General features: G+C 43.9%; 1 protein-coding gene and 1 long non-coding RNA gene across 2 annotated transcripts; one reads left to right on the forward strand and one right to left on the reverse strand.

Annotated features, from left to right (window-relative positions):
* Positions 1-95: 95 nt before the first annotated feature.
* LHFPL2 (LHFPL tetraspan subfamily member 2) lies at positions 96-26,404 on the reverse strand. The gene is made up of 2 exons (XM_023257794.2): positions 25,924-26,404; positions 96-4,145 (listed from the first exon to the last, which is right to left on the reverse strand). The coding sequence occupies exons 1-2, from the start codon at positions 26,351-26,353 to the stop codon at positions 3,889-3,891; spliced, it is 687 nt and encodes a 228-aa protein (XP_023113562.1). The 5' UTR covers positions 26,354-26,404; the 3' UTR covers positions 96-3,888.
* LOC123386765 lies at positions 4,145-7,747 on the forward strand. The gene is made up of 2 exons (XR_006601183.1): positions 4,145-4,602; positions 6,749-7,747. It is a non-coding gene; the product is annotated as an uncharacterized LOC123386765 (long non-coding RNA).

The raw sequence follows: 26,404 nt of genomic DNA on the forward strand, positions 1-26,404 counted from the left end.
GGGTTTATCATAAAATTTGACTGGTAGATGTTTTCTTGAGAAACTTGTATATATCCCATTGAAACCAATAGACTTAAACTTGAAAAGAATCAGGATGAGTTTCCAAAATCTGGTTTAATTAAGATCTGGGGAGGGGAGGGCATTGTGAAATACATATGCACAGGAACCTAATCAATGCTAGACAGACAATGTATTAGTTTACAATACAATAGGATAACCACAAATTTGAAGGCTCAAATTGAGTCCATTAGCGGTAAATACAATTTTCTATTTGGCTCAAGTGGCTACTGAATATCAAGTGATGCTGAGTTCCTCCAAAGCACCTAATGAACCCCCAGCCTTGGAAGGAGTTTCACCACAGTCTCAGAAGAAATCCCAGTCATGCCTTTAACTCTTTTGGCCCTTGGGAGTCATTGCTGCCCCAGTACAAATACAGGCCAGGGATTTCTAGTGGCCACATGTTATTGCACAGAGAGGTCTGTTCTAAGCCAGACTCTTATGGCTACAAAGGTGTGAGAGCAGCCCTTAAATAGTGGTCTAGCATTAACGTGGTCTATCAAAGCGTGTTAAGAAATAGCTCCTTAGTGATTATGTACCACCTACTAGTTATCACACTAACAGAAAGGCAACATGGCAGCTTCACATTTCACATGAAAGACTAGCATTCACTGGGCCTGGTGCTGGCTTAATTTTCATGTAAATCTAGTGATTATTTTAATTTAGACCCAGGAATAAATGATTCTATACCAGTCTTATCTTCACATCGGTTTGTGTAGCATTTAAATTGTTACGGGTTAATGACTAGGCCATGAAGGCAAAAAATGTTTACCTCTCCTTTGCCAAAACAGAAACAATCCCTGTTCTGACTCCTGTCCAGTTTCCAAAAAAAACAAAACATACATACACCTTTGTTATTGCACATCTTTCACACAGACTTGTGTATGTATAATATACATATATATTTTTTAAATATGCTACACATAAAAAAAGACTATGGCACTTTACATGTTTAACAAAGATCATTACACCACAGAGGTTTGAAAACTATACAAAAACCCTTACACAATGAATGTAACATTGTTGAATTAGCACACAGGTTTAAAAAAATCCACAGAATCCAAGGCAGATAGTTCTGCCTTCTTGGAGTTCATTGAGAAGCCCAGCCCATCACAAAACTTTAAGCGCAGATGCAGGCAAAAATAAATAAGACTTTTCTGGTAGTAGTAATGGTCCAGGTGTATTAGACTTTGAGACTGAGGTGATGAGGTGATTGATATTAATTACCAAAGTGTGGGTCAACACATTCCTCATATTCAGTGGTTTTTAAACAGCTGTACAGTTTTGGTGTAGACTAGCATGATTTTAATGGTCCATTTTCCCCAAAGCCTAGCTAATGGACTGAAGGTTTAAAAGGCCCAACATTACTTCTTACTCTGTCTCTGCTAGAGAAATTCCATCTCTGATTACTCAGTCAGCATTTAAGTAGTTTTTAGTGGTTTGGGGTTATGTGTGTGTGCATGTGCTTTGTTTTCTGTAGCATTCAGACTGATGGAGTAGAACACTGGCCAAGTAAGGTTTACACTTGTGACTACCGTTATCAGGGTGTTCCAGATATACATCACCACCTAAGCCGAAGAGCAATCAGACAGTAAAGATGATGGACATGCTCAGAGGAGTGTCAGGGCTTAGGACTTGAACTTGTCTGTAAGAAGGAAAGTTAGAGTATAAAATTAGTGTTAGGGAATTAGGAAATGGGTTCTCTATTTTTTACAGCAAAAAATAGAGTGAATCTTCTGATAAAAGGAATTTTTTTTTTTTTTAATGAAAATTACTGCTCAGGTTTAAAAAGTAGTTACTATGGGCATTGAGGCTTGGTGAGAGCATATAAATGCACAGTCAGGGACAGGAGCCCTGTCCATTGGCTGCCGTAACCTCTTTCTGTGTGGTGTTCGATAGGATTGTTTCCTGAGGCTGTACCGAGGGCTGCTATGAGGATACCTATTTACCCCTTCTCTTTAAAAAAGAAGTCCTAGGACTGCATCTTGCTTATTTTGAACTTTGGTGGAACACTGGTGAACTCATTAAGGCCGGGTTCTACACCACCACCCCTCCTGCCCTTAGCTTTTAATTTGTGTGATAGGATGATTTGTGGTATAGACCAGAGGCCAGAAGGGAATAAAACTTCAGTCACTCCATTCCATCTACGTATAAAGCAGTTATTTGTTTTGCACCAAGGCATGGTTTTAGAGTCAGCCTGAAGATGATTCACTGGGGCAAGGTCGTAAAATCTCAATCAGGGTTCTATGCCTGATGGCACTTAAAATACAATACCTTACACAGAGCAGGTGCAGAGTAAATTATTTGTTAAGCTTTCAAAACAAAGCAAGCTGTCACGTGAGCAGATTCATAAGCCCAAATAGACCTATCCTTTTAATTCTTCCAGAAATCTCACAGGTCCAACTCCACTTGCTTAAATTTCTGTATCATTCTGCAGTTCTGAAGCTTGGGGCAATACCCAACTGGGTTCTTGCCACTGAGATCATTCCAAAGTAAATTTAAAGTGATGGCTAATACCATTTTTCTCAATCCATTTTATTGGCAACTTACAGAAACTAGATTAAAGTCTCCTGAATCCTTTTTAATAGTGGTGTTCCATTATTTTTGTAAACAGTTATAGGCAGGGGCTTTAGGCTTGGTTTCGCTCTCATTTTTGTATTAACTTTCTACTCTGTGCATTTCTGGGTATGAAGCCTTTGATGCAAATTACCCATTGCAGTAATATTAATGTTATTTTAGTCTGCTTTCAGGATCAATACCAGTAACTGGAGAAACTTGACTTAGATGACTAGCTCCTTTTTTCCTGCAAAGAATGTCATTCAGTTGCTGCTGGGGTTGGAAATACAGCTGACTACCACATGGTTACCAGTGGGAAGAGGTCTCCCCACAAGTGCTGAGATTCTGGCAAGTTCTTCCACTGTACATCTGAATGAGCCACAGCTGGCCTAGAGATCTCTGTTCCTGGAATGAGGAAACAGGGTGAGGTTTCCTTTGGCAGTCAAAGCTCAATCCTAACCCTAGGAGAAAAACATGTGATCTCCATTGGAAGAGGAGACTGGGCCAGTACTGGTGCTAGCCTGACTGCTGGGAAGTGGAATGAGTTTGTCTTCACTAGCAGGATTTTCTTCTTTATTCTCATGATCATACAAGTCCTTATTCTTTCCTTAGTCAAATTTCTAAAATCTTGGAATTACAGTTCAATAGATCTACCTTACTCTGGAATTCAGCCTAGAATAAGTTCCATAACAGCATTCCACACTGACCTGCTCACCCCTCGGTCAGCTAATTAAGAGGCAGTGTCTTGTATGCCCTTGAGCACACATCCCTATCCCCAGTAAGTATGCAGTCTTCATTTTTAGTCTCTGAGAAAACTTGGAAGAACTAGGAGGAGACAAAAACACCAACCCCCAAACCTCATTCTGAGGCAGAGATGCTCACAGGCATGCAGGCTTGTGGCAGAAACACATCTCAAAATAGCCTGAAAATCTAGCTCACAATCTCCTCTGTTACCAGAAGAACTGTGGCCTTAATGGTTTAGATCATTATCCTTTGTTGAGCCTTGGGGAAGATGGAGTCAGACAGACTTGTCAACTTGTGTCAGGCTTCATGCAGTACTTTTATATTCCATCTCTGGCATTTTGCACTGTGGTCCTCGAGTGCCATCACTTAGCTGACTGTTGCTTCTCATTGGTCCTGTTAAGGCTCAAGGCTGTGGAATGTAGGCTTTGGTAGATAAAGGCTAGTTCTTCACTTGACTCAGATGATGAAACCAGAGGGGTGCTGTTTCACAAGGTTACATGGGCAGAAAGTGGCATTTGTGTCTCTTCCAAACTAAAGGAGGCATATCAGGCTTTTCCCCTCTTCAATTTCTTCCTGTACTTTGTCACTGGAGGTTGCAATTTCTGCTTGTGCGGAGAAGACAGCACAGATGAAGGTGAGGACTGTGCCTCCGATGGCGGTATAAAAGGCCCAGCCCAAGGAGCAGTCTCCGGGTTTGTAGGCCGATGCATAGTGTCCACAGTAGCCTATGGCCTTCTGGCAGCCCCAGCCAGCAGGGTAGAGTATCAAACCCAGAATAAGGAACAGTCCTGCAGGGCAGAAGAGAAGACAGGTGAGAACCTCCCCTGGCTTTACGGTATAAAGTGATTAACTGTACAGATAGGTTGTAATTGTTACTAATTTCCCTGCTTTGGGCGATGGCATCTGTTTTGCAATATCACGTGTCAGGGACTATTTTATGCAACCAATCCGACCTGATCAAGAAATCTCATCCCTTTCTTAGAAATATTTTTAGCCTCTTTTATACGTACTGGAATGTGAACTCAGTAATTTCTAGAAAAGCAAATCAAACTTGTTATTTTTTCTTCCCACAAAGCTCTTATAGCACTGAGCATTTTCCTATAGGTCTAAGGCAGACATTGGCAAACTAAGGCCCACAAGTGAAATGCGGACTTGGTTCTATAAATAAAGTTTTATTGGAACATATCCTGTGACCATTCCTTTTATGGACTTTGCCTGTGGCTGCTTTGGTGCTGGAACAGCAGAGTAAGTAATTTCTACAGACCCTAGGGCGAGAAAGATCTAAAATATTTATTTACTGTCTGGAATTTTGCAGGAAAAGTTTGCCAACCCCTGTTCTAAGGAAATTCACACAGAACCATGGTTAAATTGCAAGAGACCAGATCTTAACCTGAATTAAAGCCTATGAGGAGTCTTTTTGTTGGCATTCACCAACAACCGACTGCATACCCAAGTCAGAGATTTCTATACTTATATAAGCATTTAGAAACACACCGCAAGGGCTGCTGGGTGGCTCAGTTGGTTGAGGGTCTGACTTCGGCTCAGGTCCTGATCTTGCAGTTCGTGAGTTCGAGCCCTGCAGCGGGCTCTGTGCTGACAGCTCAGAGCCTGGAGCCTGCTTTGGATTCTGTGTCTCCCTCTCTCTGCCCCTTTCCCACTCATGCTCTGTCTCTCTCTGCCTCTCAGAAAATGAATAAACATTAAAAAAAACTTTTTTTTAATTAAAAAAAAACACACCGCAAACTTCAGAATTGTTTTGTCTGAATTCTTTTAGAATGCTTTTAAATGAATTTGGCCCTGAGTAAACACTAATAAGCTCTGTTGCCACTTTGCTGACCCCACCACCCTATCATTAAATGTCCATTTTTCTGTTCCTTATGGCTTCACTGCTATGTAACTGAGAGTTCTATTGCCAGCTCTAGGAGTTGAGGACTAAGGTAAAGCAAGTGAGACAAAGTGTAAGGAGACCATCACTTTCAGGGGTCTGCCCTGTGGGAGAGAGTGAGTGCATTGCCTGTCCCCCTCTAGCCCTGGCTGCCAGTCCCACACCAGAAGCTGCTCATAAGGAAGTCCAGAACCTGAAATGACAAAGGCAACAGAGGGCCCCAAATCTTACCTAATGAAACTTTCTCAGTAGAAAGAATGCCGCAAGAGGATGGCTTTATTTTATGTGGCAGGAGAGAAAAGTTTTCTCTGCAAAATGACACCTGTATAATCAAGATTGCTAATTTATATCCCCCAAAAGCTTTTTCAGATACCTTGCAGTGGCAATTCTATTCTCCTCATTTAATCTTGTTGGTTCTAAATTCTGTCTTCCTACCTTTACTGAAATTCTCTGGGTTTACCACACCAAAGCTTCCAAGTCATTACAGCAACTTGCCCACAAAAAAGAACGTGACTGAACCTGTGGTAGTATTAGGTTTGAACAAGATCAAGGGCTGTGTTTCAAACCACACATCACAACTTTCATAGTTCTGTCTTCATCCTATGATGACATCTTCTCGCCAAGCATGGCATTTCATGTCTGATTTTGGATCTGACCATCCCTGCTTCCCTAATTAATTCCATTGTTCTACTCTGGAGGCCTTAGAGGACTTTCTAGCAGGGATGGAATAGAGGGAACTGGTTCCTCTGTTCACTGTCTGAAGAAGGGTGCTTCAAAAATGAAGTCTTTCCAACCCTGCAACCCTTTATTTCTCCATAGGTCAAAGTGTTAGAAAGTAGGTAGAGAAATGCCCTCCACAGTCAGATGCGTAAGTGAAAGGAGCTAATTCCCCCAAGGATAAGGCCAGGCCGCCAGTGAAGAATGTGTTGGTACTCTAGAATATGCAAGGTCTTAGCAAAGACTCAGTAAATTAAGAGGTAGGTCAGTTAATAGTTACAAGCTCTGAGTTCAGGGTGTGATAGAGGTTTGAACCCAAGCTTTTGCCATTTAAGACTGGTGCCCTTAGAAAACTCTTTTGTCTGATTATGATTCCTCACCTGTAAAACGGCTAATCCTTAACTCATAAAATAGTTGTGAATGTTAAAAGCACCTAAAAAATACTTTCCATGTCCCTAATAGTAATGGCAGTAACAAAACTGGAACAAACAGCTGACAATAGGTGAAAGCCTTTGGCAGATCCCTCCTATATAAAAGCAGTTTAAAGTTCACCAGTTATGAATAAGCAAATCCGTTCAATTTTGAGGGTATATTTTGAAAGGTGTAGTAATTGGGTGGGGAGGAGGGGAGAAGCCAAGCTACAACTTAATAACCTTGGAAGAATATATATACTCTCCTCCATCGGAACATACTTTACTCAGCTGGGGAGATCTAAAATTACTGAGCAAATTCTTTTGTATTTCAAAGGGCCTATGATAAAGCCTGATTAATCTCCATCTTGTTCCCTAGGAAACTTCACCCAAGGAACATGGAACTTTGGTAGTCTCCACCCACAGGTACTAAGTTACCACCCTGGAAATGGTGAGGGACCATGGCTGAGACTTCTGCAAGGATTCAGAGACTCTCTGGCATGGAGGCTCTATGGTCAAGCTCTAGGCAAGGGAGCCTAATTAGCTGCTTGTTCCTATAAAAGACCCGAGTGTTCATATTTAAATTGTGGCTCTGATTAAATATTAATTATGTATATCATTTTATTATTGGGCTTAAGCCACATAAGTGTTTTTTAATATGATCAAGACAGAAAGCATAGAGTTTGCCTTTACACAGGGATGGAGTTGGTTTTAGGACATAAAAAATACCTTAATTTGGCTATTTCAGATCCTTGTGGGAAGTAGGCAGTTTCAAAATAATTAAATAATACAGTCTTTATTTTAATATCAGATCCCTCTTCACCAGTCACAAACATTCACTCCAACACTGCTCCTTAGTGCTTCTAGCTGTTCCTCCTTTCTAATAGCTCAGCTAAGGTTCTAGAAGTGCGTCAGCCCAGCTTAAAATCCTGTGGCAGCTACTGGCCAATTTGTGAATAAGGACAGCAGGGAGGCTTTTCTTAACATAGAAGGGTGCCATGCTTATGAGTTTGTCCAAAGCCTCAGCTTGAATATTTATAAGCCCACAGGGCAGTCCATGTGGGAGGGTAAAAAAAGTGGGCCCTGGTATTTCTGCAAGCCCCGATGGGTGCCATCTGTGCTGAAACCACAGGCTGCCACCCAGGGCAGCCAGCCTAGGCAAACACAAGAGGGCCTTAACCAGATTCTCAGAGGGGGGAAATGGCTACTATGTACGTTGCCATGGCTTTTGGGATCTCTCCTCCCAACACTCATCAGAGTGGTTACTCGCACAGTTAATGCCATGAAAATGCAAGACCTACATCTCATTGAGAGAAAGGAAACAGTGGGCCTTTGGGTAAGCAAAAAAAAAAAAAAAGTCCCATTTTTCTTCTCTCTGGTATTTACACACAGGCTCTCTACCAAAGGAATTCCAGAAAGTTTAATAATTCAGGTGGCCCTCTCCAGTGACTGCCACGCTTAGTCCCTACCTTACAATGTCCTAACTCCACTGCTCTCAGGCCCAGTGCATCTTATGAGCAGCCTGGGCCCTAACAAGCATTCCTTAGCACTGAAACACCACTCTAACAGATTTTTTTTTTTGCTTGTTAATAAAAGAAACAGATCCATTGGGGTTCCCCATCTCAGAGTAAAATCCAGCGTTCTCTTTCTCTCTTTGGCCTTCAAGGCCCTGTCATCCAGCTCCCTATTACCTGTTCAAACTGACCCCTGCCTGCCTTTGTAACCCTGTGCTCTCTGCTCCAGGCTCAGCAGCCACAGGGCTTTTTCACGGACATCCAGCCATGCTCGGGCCTTTGCACTTGCTATTCCTCTTCCCAGCAGTGTCTTCCTTCCAGGTGGCTTTTAGGCTACAGATGCCACCGTGTTGGTGTGGCCTTCCATTCCAATCTATTTAAAATTCCAACCCTGTATCTCCCCACTGTCCTTGCTTTATTTCTCCTTAGCATTTATGATTACTAACATAGAATATATTACTTTGAATCATATGAAACTTTCAATATTTGACCATTTGTGACCTACAAAAATGGACATAAAATGTAGTTCAACCTACTATTTTACTTTGTTTCCATCTCCATCCTAGACTTTAAACTCCACTAGGGCAGGGACTTTTGTATTATGTGGTTAAGCACTATGAAGCCAGGACTCAGAATAGTGCTGGGAACATAGTTAAACCTGTAATAAAATATCTGTAAACCATGATGCATCCCGTGAAAACCATTTAAAAAAAACTTGACACATACCAGTCAATAAGAATGAAATGTGCCAGCAGGAAAGGAAATGACGACTCTTGGGTTTTGGTTTATCCTGTCACACTGTCCTGTTGCAGGTCTGTGAATCCCAGTGTTTAGAAGCAAACTTAAGCCCTGACCTTCAAAATAGGCTTAATGATACCAGCTAATGAGACAGAATTAAAGTCTTAAACAGGCACGTCAGACAACAGGCAGAAGAATATAGTAAGACCTACCAAGTCTGCTGCATATTGGGAATGGTTCTTCTGGTCCTCAATTTGGAGTATACCACCCAGGGGCACTCAGCTTGGTTGTGGGTTATAGCTAGAGACCAAATGGCAGGTGAAGTGTGCTCTGGAGTGAGTTTAACATAAGAGCCATGCCAGAAAATGGTCTGATCTTCCTCTGCCGCTATTAAAAAAGTAGTTTCTGAAGTTAGGTCAGCCCGTAGTTGTCTCTGGGGTCTATCACCTTGCCCTAAAGCATTACTGTTTGGGGAGAGGGGTGATAGAGAAAGGGACTAGGCCAGTGGGCCTTTGCTTTTCTTCTGACTGGCATATCTCCCCATGTGCCTGGTTGAGCAGTGATTGGCCCAGCTGGGAGGAAGAAAAGCAGGGAGAATGATACTGCCCAGCGACCAAAGAAAACAGCTAGCACTGAAAGAGACAGGAAGTCACTCAGAGGGCTGATAACCTCTGCCATGGCTCAACTTGTTAGAACAGTACCCGAGAAGGTACCATTTTCTACAACTTTAAAAGATATCCTCATCTCTGTACCCCATCTCGTCTCTTGCTAGCAGCCTCCCAGTTTGTTGCCCCAAGAGGATTAGAAGATGCCAGCATCTGCTCATCATGGGGTCACCTGGGGATGACTTAACTTTGGGGAAGAAAAAAAAAAAAAAGAAACTGGTGGTTAGTTACTTGGACTACCCAAGACGCCACCACAGGCCGGAGACAGAGCCCTGACAAGCCCAGTGAGGCCAACCACACGGTGTCAGTTCTCTCATGATGTATCACAAGAGCTATCACAATGCAATGCCCACCACGCCCCTCTGCTGTTTTAGTAATATCTACCCCTACCTGGATGGAGCTTTCAGATTCAACCCTGGATTCCCAGCCGTGTGATCTTGCTGTATAGGAGTTTTCAGTCTCTGTGGTCAACCTAAACATGTGGTTTGGATTTAACTCAAATAATTAAACTACATGAGCTCTAAGAGGATAGGAGCTATGTCTTATTACAGCATTTTCAGTGCCTAAAATCTAGAAGGTTCTAAAAAAAAAAAAAACATGAATGAAATGCACCAAGAAGAGTAAAGTCCTCACCCTCTTGCTTTGTGACCCACATTCATTGACTGTGATTTGACCAACCACAGAGTTGTATATCTTATGTAATTTTTGGACTACTGCCCTGGAATCAAATAATGATAGCAAATGTACATTTTAAGGAAATCCTTTAGGTGGGAAGACAAACATCTCCATAATCCTGCCAAGCCCCCAAATTTAGCAAGACTAGGAGTTGCTGAATATAATAAATAATACTTGAGCTGAAGATGACTACCTCACGTTTTATGAGATGCCAGGAATGGGGGAGCCCAGTCTGAACCATAGCTCTTTAGTCTGTGGAGGAAGTGAAGAAAGTCTCCATGCTGTTTCAGTCTCTCCTTGGCTGTTAGAGCATCGCCTCCTTCCCTCAAGATCAACCACACAATTGTCACTCTTTCACCACCAGCTGGCCAAGGGTATGGACTCAAGGTTTCTTGTCTTTTGTGGGTCACCCACCATTTTTGTGGAAGAAAGCCATTTTTCCTGGGCTGAAAACATCAGAACCAAAGGCTGGCTCCTTACAGAAAAACAAGTGGGTCTTTGGGCATCACATTCCTACCTCCTCTTCAGACAGGCTTCCAGACAAAACTGCCAAGACAGGCTAGACCTTAGTTTGCAAAGCAATTTTCTAAGGACAGGAAGAAAAGAAGGCCATCTGTTACTGCTACTGTCAACCTGTAGCGAGGCCCCCAGCGAGGGACACAACAGTGAGCCTCTACTACATTGTAATCAAGAAGCTCATTCTAAAGCTATGAAATATCCTAATCTCTCTGGAGAGTGAGCACACAGCAGATAGTTGACAGTAGGCTTACTAGCTTTAGATAAATTTGGGTTCCAATTAGGTAAGTCACGGGGAGTGTGTGCTGAGTATATACCATATACTTGTCCTGCTGCCCGACACAGTCCAGGGGCCACAGCAGGGGTAGAGGACTGGGGTCATGTAGGGTTTCATAGGCTTTAAACGTTTTTAGGCCAGTAATCCTCAAGGAATCTGGTCACACCACACATATCCCTGAACAAGGGGCCTTATATTCCTGCTGACCCCTTGGGTAGTCATCTACCTGGAAATATCCCGTCCCCCAATTCAGATGTCCCCTCCATGTGAAACATGTGTGATCACTTTGTGCCAGAATGGTATTCTCTGTGTGCTTTCACTACCCTGTGCATATTCCTCTTCAGCTCTTTATCACATTGTTACTTTTGTGTATTTATTCAACAGCTATTTACTGAGTTCTCTCCTCAGTGCCAGTCATTATACTCAGCCCTCAGGATACAGCAGTACCCTGGTAGGACTCTGAGCCCCTTGAGGGCAGAAAATTTTATTTCTTAGTATACATCACAATTTTGTCTTAGCGTTTACCACAAACCTGATGGGTGTGTCACAGTTAACTTTGGATAACAGAGCTCAAGAGTTCAATTTACTTCTTTGAAATAGCCACTGACTCTTCTAGGAACACAGCTGGGGACCCCTTTCAGGTCTACCCTGTGACTCAGAGGTCTGAGATGTGGACCTAGCTTAGCCTGGCTCCAGGTTTTGTGGACCCAGCTCAGTTCACCACAGCATAATGCCAGGAGGCTGCCCCTGACACCACACCCCTACACCTCATTCCCTTTCTCCAAGGCAGCCATCTCTCTAACAAGAAACAAGGCAAGTAAGACCAGAGAATGACTGACTGGCTTCTAGTATCCCAGCCCCATTCTAGGACACCGTTCAGAGAGCATTCCAGGCTTATGGGGAACTCCAATCAACAAGTTCAAAAAGTACCGACAGTAAAGGATTAAAGCAAAACAGTCCTCCTTGCAAGAATTTTAGCTCATCTGCCATGTTGGCTTTTTCTCCTCAGCATCCTTTGCTGTTCTTCCTTAACTTTCCAATATCTTAACTCTAGAGTGCCCGGGGCTCAATCCTTTGTCCTCTTCTCTGTATTCTCCTCATTGATCACACTTGGTCCCATGGCTTTAAATACTCTAGGCTCTCATCTCCAGATGTGCATATCCAATTGTCTACCTGATCTCTACTTGGATGTCTAGCAAGGTACTTGAAAATTATGTGCAAACCTAACTCTCGTCCCTCCCCACTTCACAAGCTTATCTTTGCTCTGTGGACTTCATATCTGCAAATAGGAGTTCAGTTCTTATACCTGCTCAGGCCAAAAACCTTAGCATCATTGTTGACTCTGCTCTTTCAGAGTCCACAGCTCTCTATCAGCAAGGCCTATAAGCCTTCCTTCTAACTGTTCTCTGGGCCTGGAAAGCTCCTTCTCCTGATTACCCATAGGGCTGACTCCTTTATCTCCTTTTAAGTCTTTAAATCTGTTCTCCCTGAATTCTATGCTGACTAGCCTATTTCATATTAGAATTTGTCCTCTTATCATCCCAGCATACCTAACCTCTCTTACCCTGGCTACACCTTTTTTTCTTCTGTAGCATCCATCACCTTTTAATATACTAAATAATTTACTTATTTGGTTTACTGTGTCTCTGCCATCTTCAGTGTAAATTGCATGAAGAGAAAGAACTTAGGTTATTCTTTATCCCAACTGACTAGAACAATATAAGACATATAAAAGGTGCTCAGTAAATATTTGTGGGATGGATGAAAAGACAGTGCTGTGATGCAGATGTCACATCTTAAAGAAAACTAATGTAACATAGTTGACAAGTTTTTTAAATGGTTGGAAGAAAAGCTTAAGTCAATAACGTGGATCTCTGGTGTTGGTAATTTTGGCCAACACAACAGCCATACTTACTAATGAAACCCACACAAGGTCCAAACCACGGTACTGGCCTTTTACTTGACTGCAGGCAAGGAAAACCTTTCTAGCTATAGAAAATGATGTTCTTTGGGAGAACACAAAGAAAAGGGTATTAAGCCAATTAAATGTAACAGATTTTCAGTTATCTAGCAGTTAGCCTTAGTTTAGCCTCAAAACTCTGAAACTGTTTCCAACAATGGCTGGCTGCAGTGAGGACAGCTAAAAAGACAGCGAAGCTGTGGCTGACTTGTTGGAACTTTCCAAGACACCAGAGGGGAGGGAATCAGTGCAGGGATAAACCTGGGGAAGTTCAGGAAAAATGGCAGGTGACAGAAGGCAGAGGGATACAAGGGTAAATGAAGGAGGTGGGCCATGGCAGTTTGCAAAGAGGTAAGGGTGGTACCTAGAAGCAGCATAAGTCTGGAGAATGTAAAGACGGACAGAAGGTGCCAGAATTGAAGGCAGAGAACAAAGAACTGCTCTTTAGCCCAGGAAAAGACTCCCCCCCCCTCCCCCAGCCCACACCTCATCAGCAGCCCAGAAGGCAGGGTCACATGTTAGCATCTGATGTGTGGGGTGTGCATTCCAGGAGAGGAATATCATGTTGAGTTATTTACCTCTAAGTCTGGAACCATCATGTGGTACAACAACTGATGTACAGGGTGATTTACAACAAACCTAGGGATGCTGGTTAACATTTACCTGGATGTTTAGCTCTCTCTTCTGTCTAAATTTGAATTCTTCCCCAAATCATCTTTCATGCTGACAGTTGGAAGTCATTTTGGCCGTCCTTAATGGCTATTTGTAGGTCATCAACTGTTACTAGGTGAAGACACTTCTCTTTTACAGTACCCCAAGCAAACATACATCATGAAGAAGGCACACTGTATCAGACCATCTCCAGTTCCCACCCATTGAATCTGTCATCAAGCTATTCTTTTTTTTAAACAACTTTTTTAATGTTTATTTATTTTTGAGAGAGAGAGAGAGTGTGAGCAGGGGAGGGTCACAGAATTAGGGATACAGAATCTGAAGCAGGCTCCAGGCTCTGAGTTGTCACCACAGAGCCTCATGCGGGGCTTGAACCCACGAACCATGAGATCATGACCTGAGCCGAAGTCAGACGCTCCACCAGCTGAGCCACCCAGGAGCCCCTGTCATCAAGCTATTCTTATCCCAATCATCATGGTATGAACCTGTATACTTCTCATGTGCAGGGGTTGTGCGAGACATTTCTGTACTGATTGCTCTCAGTAACGATACAAGGCTTCACTAGGTTCTCTCTACTGTTTTAAGAAAGAAGAAAAGTAAGTTTGTTGTTGTTTTTAAATTTTAGAGCATTTGAGCAAGGGAGAGGGACAGAGGGAGAGAGCAAGAGAATCTTAAGGAGGCTCCACACTCAGCATGGAGCCTGACCTGTGGCTGGATCCCACGACCCTGGGATTGTGACATGGCCTGAAATCAAGACTGAGCCACCCAGGTGCCCCGAAGTGTACTTTTTATTTAACAATTTTAGCTATGCAATTTTAAGGTGCAAGTATAGGGTTAACCAACTATCTGGAAAACTATCTAGAACAAGGGTAGTAAAAAAGAGAAGTCTTAACTCTGACATAATATGCATTTGTCCCATAAAAGAACGGTATTGGTTTTGGCTCAGATGGACTCCCATTCAATTGTAAACTTGTTAACAGCCCTAAGGAGTGTGGTCCCTTTTCCTTGGCTTCTGTGTCTCCATCCCTATCCCAAATCCACACTCAGTCCTTAAGCCATTTTCCTCTACACATGCTGTGTTCTTGACCCAACTTCACAAGTCGTTTCTTATTCCTGTTTTCTTTCTAGTCTTAACATCTTTTCCAGAACCTTTTGGAAAGGTCTTCTATGGCAAAATAGTAGATTCGAAGTAAAGATGACACGGAGCTAAAGCTATAAACACCCTCCCCATTTTACACATTCACAACTATAACTAAAGTTGGAAGTTTATACGGATGATTGGAACTTTTTAATAGGGCAACCAGGGGCACCTGGTTGGCTCAATCACCTAAGGGTCCGACTTCAGCTCAGGTCATGATCTCACGGGGTCATGGGTTTGAGCCCTGCATTGGGCTCTGGGCTGCCAGTGCGGAGCCTGCTTGGGATTCTCTCTGTCTCCCTCTCTCTGCCCCTTCCCCATGTGTGCTCTCTCTCTCTCTCTCAAACATAAGTAAACTTAAAAAAAAAATGACAGTGACAAGCATTAATGCTCATTGAGCACTATAATGTGCCAGGCACTGGTGAAGCATTTTAACTCATTTAGTCCTTCTAACAATCTTCAGAGGTTGGCACTATTATCATTTGATGGATGAGGAAACGGAAGCATGTGGGGTTAAATTAAGTAGGGTTACACAGCTAATGAGTGGTGGGGCTGGGACTCCAATCCAGGCAATATGGCTCCAGAGTCCACTCCTGAGCCCTCATGCTAGACTACTGCTGCTGCTTCACTGCAAACCAGAGATTAGCTTCTGAAACAAAAGCATGTGTCCAGCTGAAGAGGGGAGACTCATATGGCTGGCTTCCTTACACCTACAAGAGGTTAGAGAGCAGATGATGAGGAACACTTATCAAGTGAGAGAACCACAGGAGTGTTGTGAGGGAGTGGTGGGGAGAGGGAGACTGCACCAAAAGGTGAGGACAGGCTGATTTGCCAACCGTACAGCAAGACCACCAAAAGGTAAAGAAGTTCCATCCACAGGACTTTCTCTTCCATTACAGTCTGAGTATCACCAACCTCCTTACTGCCATATAGATGCCACTTGGGAATGGCTGTCCCTGGCCAGAGAAGCTTCTAGGAGGAAAACCTAGTGACCAAGTGAGAACAATTTCAAGTCTGTGGTGATGTCCTCTTCTGAAGGTGTGGAACACCTGTGTGAGAAAACTGCAAGCAAAACTGCAAGCAAAACTAGAGGGGAAAAATGTAAGCCATACAATCCATACACATTTTTGTCTTTGCTCCGAGATTCTGTATGATTGGGGACCATCTAAAACTGCACATCCACCCAGAACAATGTCATCCACAAGAAAACATGTCCTACGTTCTTCCCAGGACAGCCGATTAGACAAAACACAGCACCTAGAGCATTCTCAGCCCCCAAATTACATCCTCCTCCAGCAGGTCTGCCACTGTTTAACCATCTCACCCCCTTCAGGTGGCTTTTCTTAATCCACAGAATATGGCTGATGATCTTTGTCTCTCTTGACCTCCTCCTCCTCCATCATTGTGCCATTGTCTCTGCATCATAGGCTTAAGCTAACCATGTGTTGGTGAGAGATCTGCTTGTCTCGGTGTCTACAGGACCGGGATATTGCCCTCAATCTTAGGCATCAGGCTCTCATAAAATCTTGCTTAGCACAAGTGTAAACACCAGGATGGTGGCTCCCAGGACCCTTCTTTCCACCCAAGGAGAGTTCTGCTCCCATGCCTCCCAAGTTCCAAAGCTAACTAGCAATGGTATTCCAGCCTGCTTGACTTCTCAGATGCCAGGCCACTATCCTCAGTTCCAAAATGTCAAGTTAGCCATTCAGAGTCAGGGACATTTGAATAGTATTTATAAACAAGTAATTAAGTATTAGTTATAAGGCAAATCAAAGATTTCTGCCCAAGAACTGCCACCTTTGGTTAACCTATACCTTTGAAATCACTTTGCCCATTAAAGTTTTTCAAGTTCTCAATGAAAATTTATTCAAAAGCCAAAACAGAATTTGGTTTTGGTGCTTGCCGGTTCTGAAATGATTCTTTAGTTCTCCAGGTGATGGCTCCATTAATTATTTATGCCTTGTCTGGGCGGGCAGAGGTCATGTCAGGATGGGGCTCAGCAGCTCTGGTAAACACTTTACTCAGTCTCAAATATCTAGAAACTTATAGCTGTGCTAGTACAGATCATAACACAGATGTTTTTATCAGTGAACATACATTTACTGAGGCCCATTCTGAGTAGAACTAGAACTGTGAAAAAGACACAATCTACACCCTTTAACATTCTTGAAGAGTGTTGTCCACACTTCTGGACCTCACACACTAGTATAATAGCCAGAAAAGTTATCGGAAGGCCGATATTTTTATTTTGCCAATATAAGGACACTGAAAATAACCACAATCTTCTTTCCTCATCATTGCATAAAAGAAAGGATATTTTAACACAAAAACTGAAGGATGTAATCTGACAATGAAGGACAGTTCTATAAATTGAATACATGCAGCTCTAAGAAATCTTACTACACTGTCCTTATCTTTCTCGTTTTTGCTGTGCACCTTTTGCAGTGGAAACCTTCGCACAGAGTGGACCAGGATTCACTCAAAGGCAGTAACTGCTGGGCAAGAGGCCCATCTGAGGAGAGGGAAGGGAGGTGGAGAGGGTCCTGTGTCAGGCTGGGGACACCTTTCTAAAAAGCAAGTAATAGGTTCAAGAGTAAAGAGGCTCTTTCAAATTCTCTCTTTGGAATCCAAAATCTAAAATTGTTTTTACTGCGCTGAATTTTGAAATGTCAGGAGTTTATGGACAAGCCAGACTAGGCTCAACTCTTATATTTAATAACTCTGCTTTGATGGCCAGGTCAGGAACTGGAGGTCAAAGCGTTCACGGGTAATGAAAGGGTTTTTGACTGATGACCACAGTGTCTTTGTAATGCAGATTATGCCTACATGTCATCTTCCTACAGGATTAATAACATTAGAGGTTTTTCACCAAGATTTTCTGAAGGGAAGGAGAAGAAAAGGATCAGGTGTCAATTTTTTTAAAAAGCTCTATTAAGACTCCCACCATCTCCCAGAAGGGTCTAGTACGGTACTTGTCTCCTACTAAGAACACTCCCATGGAATTATAATTAGCAAGAAAAATACTTTTCCCGGGTGGGGGGTGGACAGCGGATGACAGAGCAACATAAAGGGAATTCTTTGGAAGACCATCAGAGCATAGTTGTCACAAAGAGGCTTTACAACCAAGGCCCCAGAGGAAGTTTCTGTTATAATTACTCAGAATTAATGACCACCAATTAAGAATTGTCTGATGCCCTTAAAATATATGGAGAAACAATCTATAAGAAAGATGCACTTTCCCTCATGTTGAACCCTCCTTGAAGTCTTTCTCAGCAATGATTCATATTTACATGCAAATTACTTCACCAGTTTCTAAAGCCTTAACTCTTAAAATGCATCCTAACAAACACAGGTAAAGAAGAATTTACTCAGATTATTCCTTCCTGTGAATTACTTTCATTCTAAGTGAGAAGCTATTTTTTAAACTATTTACATGCAACTGGGAAAAATTTATGAAATATTTTCTTGATAAATTATTCATCCAACATGCAGGATTAAGAAAGAGCTCCTGTTTGGGGCACCTGGGTGGCTCAGTCAGTTGAGCCTCTGACTCTTGGTTTAGGCTCAAGTCATAATCCCAGGGTCATGGCATCACCCCCGGCCCCGCCCTCCCTCCCTGAACATGGAGCCTGCTTGTGATACTCTCTCTCCCTCTGCTCCTCTCCCCTGCTTGCACATTCTGTCTCTCTTCAAAAAAAAAAGGAAAAAAAAAAAGTTCCTGTTTGACTATAACCAAATTACACTGATCATTCAAAATAAACTTCCAAAATAAAATGCAGTGTATAGCAGAGTAAAAGACACTTTAAAAAATGTTGAGCTATGAAATTTTGAGGATGATAAGTAAATCTCTTGCCTGCTAAAGGTCTTAGGGTCCAGATCACGTTAAATAATTCCTACAGGGAAGCACACATCATCTTTTCAACACTAGGGCCCTGAGGTTAGCCTCAAAACTCTCAACACATAGCAACTGTGCGTTTTGTGTTAAAGTTTTTAATATTGGCTTCATGTCCTATGTTTATTTGAGATTTCATTGGTACTGGGGGCTGTCTTTTAAAAAAGAGACTGATTCCTGGACATTTAATAACACTACTGGAGAGACTGTATACAGTAACTGAGCTAATAATGGCTGACTATGCCATAGCACAGCATCAGAGGAGATGCAGATTACTTTTCAAGTGGCAATGCAGCCTAGAAAACCATCATTGCATTAAGCTCTTAAAACAGAGTACCTGAACTGCTCATGTAAATATTCAGAGCCATACTTAACGTGATTATTTGTTAATGGAATTTGAACATACAGCATCCATGCCATGATAATTTACATCTGTAATTAAGTGGTTGCCATGGCAAATGGCTTTCCACATTTTATATATGCATATCAATTGCTATATCTGAATTTTAAGAGAATTTCCAATTTTCTTCCAGACCTTCCAACTGATTTTAACTTTTTTTAATGTTTACTTATTTTTGAGAGAGACAGAGAGGAGCACAAGCAGTGGAGGGGCAGAGAGAAAGGGAGACAAAGAATTTGAAGCAGGCTCCAGGTGCTGAGCTTACAGCACAGAGCCCAATGTGAGGCTTGAACCCATGAGCCATGAGATCATGACCTGAGCTGAAGTCGGATGCTCAACCGACTGAGCCACCCAGGTGCCCCCAGTTCCATCTCATTCTTAAGATTTCAGCTAAGACGTTGTTTTCCCTGGGAAGCCATCCCTGACTCAAAAACCTCTCAGTGTTAACAGTGCTTCAAACTTGCCTGTTTTCCCATTATGTACTCGGGCAGGATCCTATACATTCTTCAAAAACAGATCCCAGTTCCTAGATTTATTCAAATTAGGTGTCTGCTTGGTCCACTTGCTTTTAGGGAATAGTTTTGTTTTTGTTTTTTGGGTTTTTTTGGTCTTTTTTTTGCTTGTTTTCTGTATCTAACAATATGGTTGAGTTCTCTGTTCCCTTTACACACACACACACACACACACACACACACACACACACACACACACACATTTTGCTTATCTAGGGTACAGTTTGTAAAACAAAGACTAATATGGCTGGGGATCAGAAACTCAAAAAACTGTAGACCTGGTCTTTGCACTTACTAGGCATCCCATAAAAGCTCCTTGAATTGAAATTTAATTCTACCCTGCTGTAGAACATTTCTGCATTCTTCAGTTTTCACCAAGGGATTACCAGAGATTGATGAATGAGTACATATGTCATAATCGATGGTTTTCTTAAATTGTTTCAGACATAGAGCTGCTAGACCCAACCTCTGGCACTTTCTGTCTGGAGAGCCAGAATGGAGAGCCTCCTTTTGATGGCCAGAAGCTTCCAGTGCCTTGTTCTAAGAAGGAAAAGCAGGGGATGCTTCCTCTATTTTCCTCATGCCTTTTCTTTGAGGTTATTCTGAAGTTGGATAATCAGGGTCACACTACTTTCGTGGAGAAAGCCAGGTTAATTTTTCAGGTGTGAAACTACGGGACAAGGTCTCTGTGAGAGCCAGGAATCGCTTCCCCTCTCCCTATGCTTTCTAAGTCCCCGTTCTTATTTTTCTCCTCTCCAATGGCTGATCTTTTTGGCCCAGAAGTGAATGGGTAGAGCATGGGATAAGTCAGAATGGATGCTGAGATTGGGGTGAGTCATGGTTATCTTCTTGATGCTAAGGTTACTGTTCACCCTGCGAAAAATAACCGTAGGAATACCAAATCCTAGCTAATAATCATGGTCTATTTTAGATGCCTATCCATACTTGCACAACCATTCTGATTTACGACAAAGCAATTCCACAAGCAGCAAAGGTAAAACCCTCTCCTTGTCTGCTCTCACCGGTTCTTCTTTTACTCCTTTCCCTTTTTTCATATCGTCCTCCTTCATCCTCAGTCACTGCTCATTTCCCAGAAAGCTGAGCCTGCACCCCCCAGGTGCTGAGCCATGGCGACAGAGAGCGACTCCCATGAGCACACCCTCTATGCCAGCCCAGCGCAGGCAGAGGTCAGCCCCACAGCCATCTATCTGGTCAGACTGGTGGGGCAGCTTGCCAAGGCGATCCTCTAGGACTGAAATGGATGGAGACAGACAGAGGGCTACGGGAGTACAGAGCGTGAGGGCCGACCAGACACAAAGGAGCAAACAAGCAGATGAGGGAAGACTGAAAAGACAGCAGGCAGCCAGGCCCGGCAGCTCATGTGCTAGTCCAACCCTCACGGCGACGCCAGTGGAACGGTCCAAGCCAATGCAAGTGAGCCAAATCCTGAGCTCATTTTAATGGCTTCTGTCCCAAACCTGAGTCACTGGGGATTCCATGGACTTCCAAGAGAGCCCTCCATGCGTTTCTAAAAACAAACCGCTCGATGCTGTCATGGAAAACCTGGATCTTTGCGTTCTATGGTTTCATTATGGATTACATCCAGGTCACAACCTAAGGAAGACAAGCTGGCAGCAACGACCCTGCCGGCTGCGTGCCCAGCCTTTGTAATCAATCCCAGAGGACTAGGGCCTGATGTGTGCTGCTGGCTCTGCCAAACAAGCCCTCACCTAGGGACACGCAGTCGGCCTGTGAGTTACTCTGTGGGGGGAGCCTGCAAAGGCACCTGCAGTCAAGGCTCCATTGCTCGAAGCAGACGCCAGAAAGGGAAGGACCTACAGACTGTGTGTGTCTGCGGGAAGAGGAGGAGAAGTTCTTGGTTTTCCTGTCAATTCAACTGCTATCTCCTGCTTAAAAAGAAAAAAGAAGGGGCGCCTGGGTGGCGCAGTCGGTTAAGCGTCCGACTTCAGCCAGGTCACGATCTCGCGGTCCGTGAGTTCGAGCCCCGCGTCAGGCTCTGGGCTGATGGCTCAGAGCCTGGAGCCTGTTTCCGATTCTGTGTCTCCCTCTCTCTCTGCCCCTCGCCCGTTCATGCTCTGTCTCTGTCCCAAAAATAAATAAACGTTGAAAAAAAAAATTTTTTAAAAAAAGAAAAAAGAAAAAAAAAGCCCCAAGAACACCCGTAGTCACACCAGTGCCGCAGGACTGCTCTACACTCTCTTCAGCCCTGATACAGGCAGGCTAGGAACAGGCCAGGGAGCGGCCCTATACGACACGGTCATGTTGGACTGCGAGAGAACAAGGTCAATTCTGAGGACTAAAGTAAATACCACTATTCCTTAAGATACAGCATTTCTAGGAGGCACCTCGGTGACTCAGTCGGCTTTAAGCGTCCGACTCTTGGTTTCGGCTCAGGTCATGATCTCACGGTTCGTGGGTTCAAGCCCCACTTCAGGCTCTGTGCTGGCAGCGCAGAGCCTGCTTGGGATTCTCTTTTTCTCCCTCTCTCTCTGCCCCCTCCACACTGCGTCTCTCTCAATCTCAAAATAAAATAAATAAAAGAATACTTAAAAAAAAAAAAAGGCAGCATTTCTAGGAAACATAAAAAAAATACTAAAACCTGCCAAGAAAGCAGACACACTTTAGTAGCCAAAGAACTACCACTTATTATTTACCGTGTGCCAACTGTGCTTAAGCCTTTCTTCTCATATATTATCTAATTTCATCCACAAAACAACCCTGAGGGTTGTACTACTATTATACCCATTTTATAAGTGAGAAAAAAGGTTTAGAGAATGAGGTACATCACTAGACATTTCACAGCCACTGTAAGGGAGGTCAGGACTGACCCAGGAGCAGGTGAGGCTTGACGTCTAATCGCTGCTGGGACTGGAAAACTGAACACCAAGGGCATCTGTGCATAGGGATTTCGGAGGTGTCAGAGTGGTGCCCACCAGTAGGCTAGACCTTGAAGGCAAATCCTGTATCTGGGTTAACTTAATAGTCAATACGTGTATTTGATTGTTATTTTTAAGTAAATGAGATTTTGAGATTTCCACTGAGACAGCAAATTCTTTCACACCCACTTCTAAGTTCAAAATATCCAGATTTTGATGATTTATGTTACACTTTCTATAGGCAATGAGGCCACACAAACCTAAAGCCCGTTTATTCTTTAAAATTAGTCGTAACAAAGGAACACGCTTACAACAGCTTGTCATTTTTCTTCTAGTTACATTTTACGAAAGTGTCACTTTTGCCAAAATGAAAGTTGTAAGGACAAACACGGTGTGAGTCGATTTCCCAAGAATGCTTCTGTTGCCCTGGCAACAGCTCCTTTCTCACCGTTTGTTCCAACATCACATAGATCCAGGGCTGAGAAATGGGTTGTGGGGAGGGGAAAGACTGATGCTCACAGCTGCAACAAGTCCTTGGCTGAGGCTGGGGCTGGGGCTGAGCAGATGCTATCACATACTGGCTGACAGGAGAGAAAGCAAGTCAGCGGTTTCAGACACGGGGGGGCAACTTTCTCAGCTGTAGATTCAAGGACCGTGGCTGCCGTGGCTGCCGCCTTGCACTACCTGGTAGAGACCTCCACGAGGAAGGGAAGAGCCCACTGAGCATCCCTTACAGATGTGCCGCCTGCCCCGAAACATGAGGGAGTCGCCTGCTGAGTGCTTGGTCCATCTTCCCCGTGATTTCTGCTCCAAGAGGGGCGCTGCCATGCTGGCAGGAGAAAACAAACTACTTCCTGTACTTCAGTTCTTAGCCTTAGATCGGTAGGCCCTGGAGAGGTAGTCTGACTACACAGGAATCCCGGCCGCTTGCCAATTCCAATTTTTAAGTAATTTCAGACTTTCTGGGGTGCTCTGTGTATGCACGGGGAACATAAGCAATAAAGATGGGGAGAAAGTTCTCTTAGAAAATCTAGACTTTGGGAATTGGACAGGTGACAAACAGACTGGCACCTCAGGTATGCTCCTACTTCCTTCTTTTCAACCATCCTTCCCAGAGGCCTGACACGGCCAGAAAGAGAAAAGTCAGGAGTAGTTAACTGGAGTGTATGAATAATACCTAAGATACGTACTGGTCTTTGTGCCAGAATGAATCTTCTTGCCATCTATGTGAAATAGCAAACAAGAGCACCAAAAGATGTGCTGGACCAACCCTCATTCTTAGAGATCAAATTTGCTGGACTAACACCTTATTAAGAACTGCACGTGAACAGTAAGACTGAAAGGGTATCTACAGGTTGCTTTTGAATGAGTGTAAAAGACGGCTTGTGGTGTTACTCCCTCCCCGCCTCCAAGAGGCCCCACTCGTACTATAAATGGCCACTGATTTGCTAGAAGGCACTAAGTTTCTCAGGATGAAAAGCATTCTTAGGGATGATAAGCCAGGAGTTTTGCCTGCATACCAGTGCTTCGATAAAATTCAGAGTAAAGGCATGAATCATCAAGGATGAGGAAGCACAACATAGTAAGGAAAATTTACGCAGAAATCCACTTCTCTGGTCAACCAGGGCGCTTAGCCAGGATTAATGAATTGTGTATGCTGCCTTCCCTTCATCTACATGTTTATTCTGGCTTTTCAAAAGCCTTTGGTAAGAGTTCTCAGCCAAAGTTTTAAGATATACACGGCATATATGCACATGTGTGCACTGCCTGAGGCACTGTGTGTCCCACGGCAGTAAAGGAGGGGCATTTCTCTGACAAGAAAAGATGAATCTGATTTAACATTTCTGGGAGGTAAAACACCAAGCTGAAGGGGATGAACTGCAGATTCCAGAAGTGAATCAAAAAGGGGATAATGAGCTTCACAGAATCAAAAATCTAAGATAAGGTCATATTTTCCAATCTCCCTATTTTTTAAAACTTTTAATGTCTATTTATTTTTGAGAGAGAAAGCATGAGAGGGAGAGGGACAGAGAGAGACAGAGACACAGAATTCGGAGCAGGCTCCCAGCTCTGAGCCGTCAGCACTGAGCCCGCCCCCGGGGCTCGAACTCACAAGCTATGAGATCATGACCTGAGCCAAGCTGGCTGCTTAACCAACTGAGCCACCCAGGCACCCTGCAATCTCCCTGATTTTGAGAAGAGGAATGCAAAAGTCCAGCAAGGTGGCACATTGATCTCAAGCAAAACTGAAAATCAGAATCCTGGTCTCCCAAATTCTGTGAGTGCGTAGGAGTGCCTGAGTCATTCGTGGTAAGGCTATTCCTCTCAGATCAAGAGATGAAGGCCTTGAGAGTATCCCCCAATGCAGGCAGATCAGGACTGGGGAGCAGGTCGTCTATTTATCTCTCTAGGCCCCTTATCTACCAACCTCCACACACACATATATATGTGGGCTCCTCTAAGACAGGAGAAACAGAAAACATGAACTTATCAGTTGTTTGGAACCTAACTGTTGGCTGATCTGCTGATTTGGAAGCCAGCCCTGCTGAGCTCAATTAGGCAGACTAGAGTTAATTCAGTTGGGGTCTGTTTCTTTACAGGCCTGGACACCAGGCTCCGTGTTTCTCTTCACCGTCCAAGAGTCCCACATACAAAGCTTTAGGATTTGCTGGGGGATGAGTCACCTGTGCACTTCAGTTAGGGTTGCAGGTGGATTACTGTTCTCCTGTTAGAGATCAGATTAATAAATTCTTTGGTTGTAATCGTTCAAAAAGTGATTTTTTTTCCCTGAAAAGTCAAAGCACGATTCTATTCCTTTAGTTCCTCGAGGATGTCTACAAACTGCCCCATCTGTGTCTACGTGTGTGTATTTCTGCCAACCAGAACAAAGCCCTTGAGCCTAGACAGACAGACTGATTGACACCCTCTCTGTTCAGGATCCACCTTTCAAACCCTTACGGGAAAGGCTATGAAAGTGCTAGTGGGCATTGAAGTTTTCTCGCAGCTCACAGCTGCCCCTCTGGGATCACTTTTCTTTCCACCAGTTTCTAACAAGCTCATTAGTGAGAAATTCCCTGAAAGTGGAACACTTAGTTTGTATTTTCTGATCCGAATGCAGAGAACGTTCTGTCAGGCTCCAGGAGACAGACAATTTAAACCAGAACATTATTAAACACAGAGCAGCTGATACTAATTCCTTCCCAGCCTGCAGCTTCTCCTCCTAAAGCTGAAATCATCCTGCGGTTGGGGATGGGGATGGGGCTGGGCGGGTGGCAGGACCAGGCTCACTGCCTTGGAACGAACGCCCCACACTCACATTCCTTCCCAGCACAGAGCGCCTGCTGCAGGTGGGCCTCTCACACCATGTTTCCAAAAGGGGATGCACTGACGTGGAAAGCATGCTTTTAATTTAACGGGAAGAGCAAAAACCAGGAGAAGTTACTCAAACAAAATCCAACGGCTCAGAACCCAAGGAAATAAGCACTGAAGAAATACGTGAAATACAGAACAGGGGACAGTGTAACGGGGAAACGGGAGCGATGAGGGGAGCACACGCCTGTTGCGCGGGAACACTCTTCACACAGCAAATCCGGACAGAAGCCGGTCTTCAAAACGGGCAGGAAAGGAATGCAGCAGGGGGTGCGCGGCACATGCGAAGCCCGGTGCCCGGGTCCCCTCCCTCTTCCCTGCACGCTTACCTGCGATTCCTTGCAGCAGCCCGCAGACGTTGAAAATACTTTTCTTCATGATGCTCTGCACACACATGGTGAAGACGGACACCAAGGCCACCGTGCAGAGAATGAAGATGCCCACGGCCAAGAAAATAGCCGTGGCCTGCCAGAAGCCACTGGCGATCTCGCCGAAGTTCTCTGCGTAGGGCCCGCACAGCGTCTCCCGCTGCACGTGCTGCACGCCCGGGTTGCGGATGCAGCGGGCATAGATGCCCAAGGTCGGGTGGTAGGGCTCCGACGAGCCTCCGCTCTGGTCGTCGGGCGCGGCGCCGCTGCGACTCTTGGCTTTTCCAATCAGCCAGTCGGCGCTCATGAAGGCGATGAGCTCTGCAAAAGCCACCACAATACTCAGGAGGGTCCAGAGCATCGAGCGACAGGTGACAATAACATGACACATATTGATGTTCCAGGCGGAAAAGTCAGGAGTCCACGGGGTGAATAATAAAAG

This window comes from Felis catus, chromosome A1 (assembly GCF_018350175.1).
Source record: "Felis catus isolate Fca126 chromosome A1, F.catus_Fca126_mat1.0, whole genome shotgun sequence".
Classification (NCBI taxonomy): Eukaryota; Metazoa; Chordata; class Mammalia; order Carnivora; family Felidae; genus Felis; species Felis catus.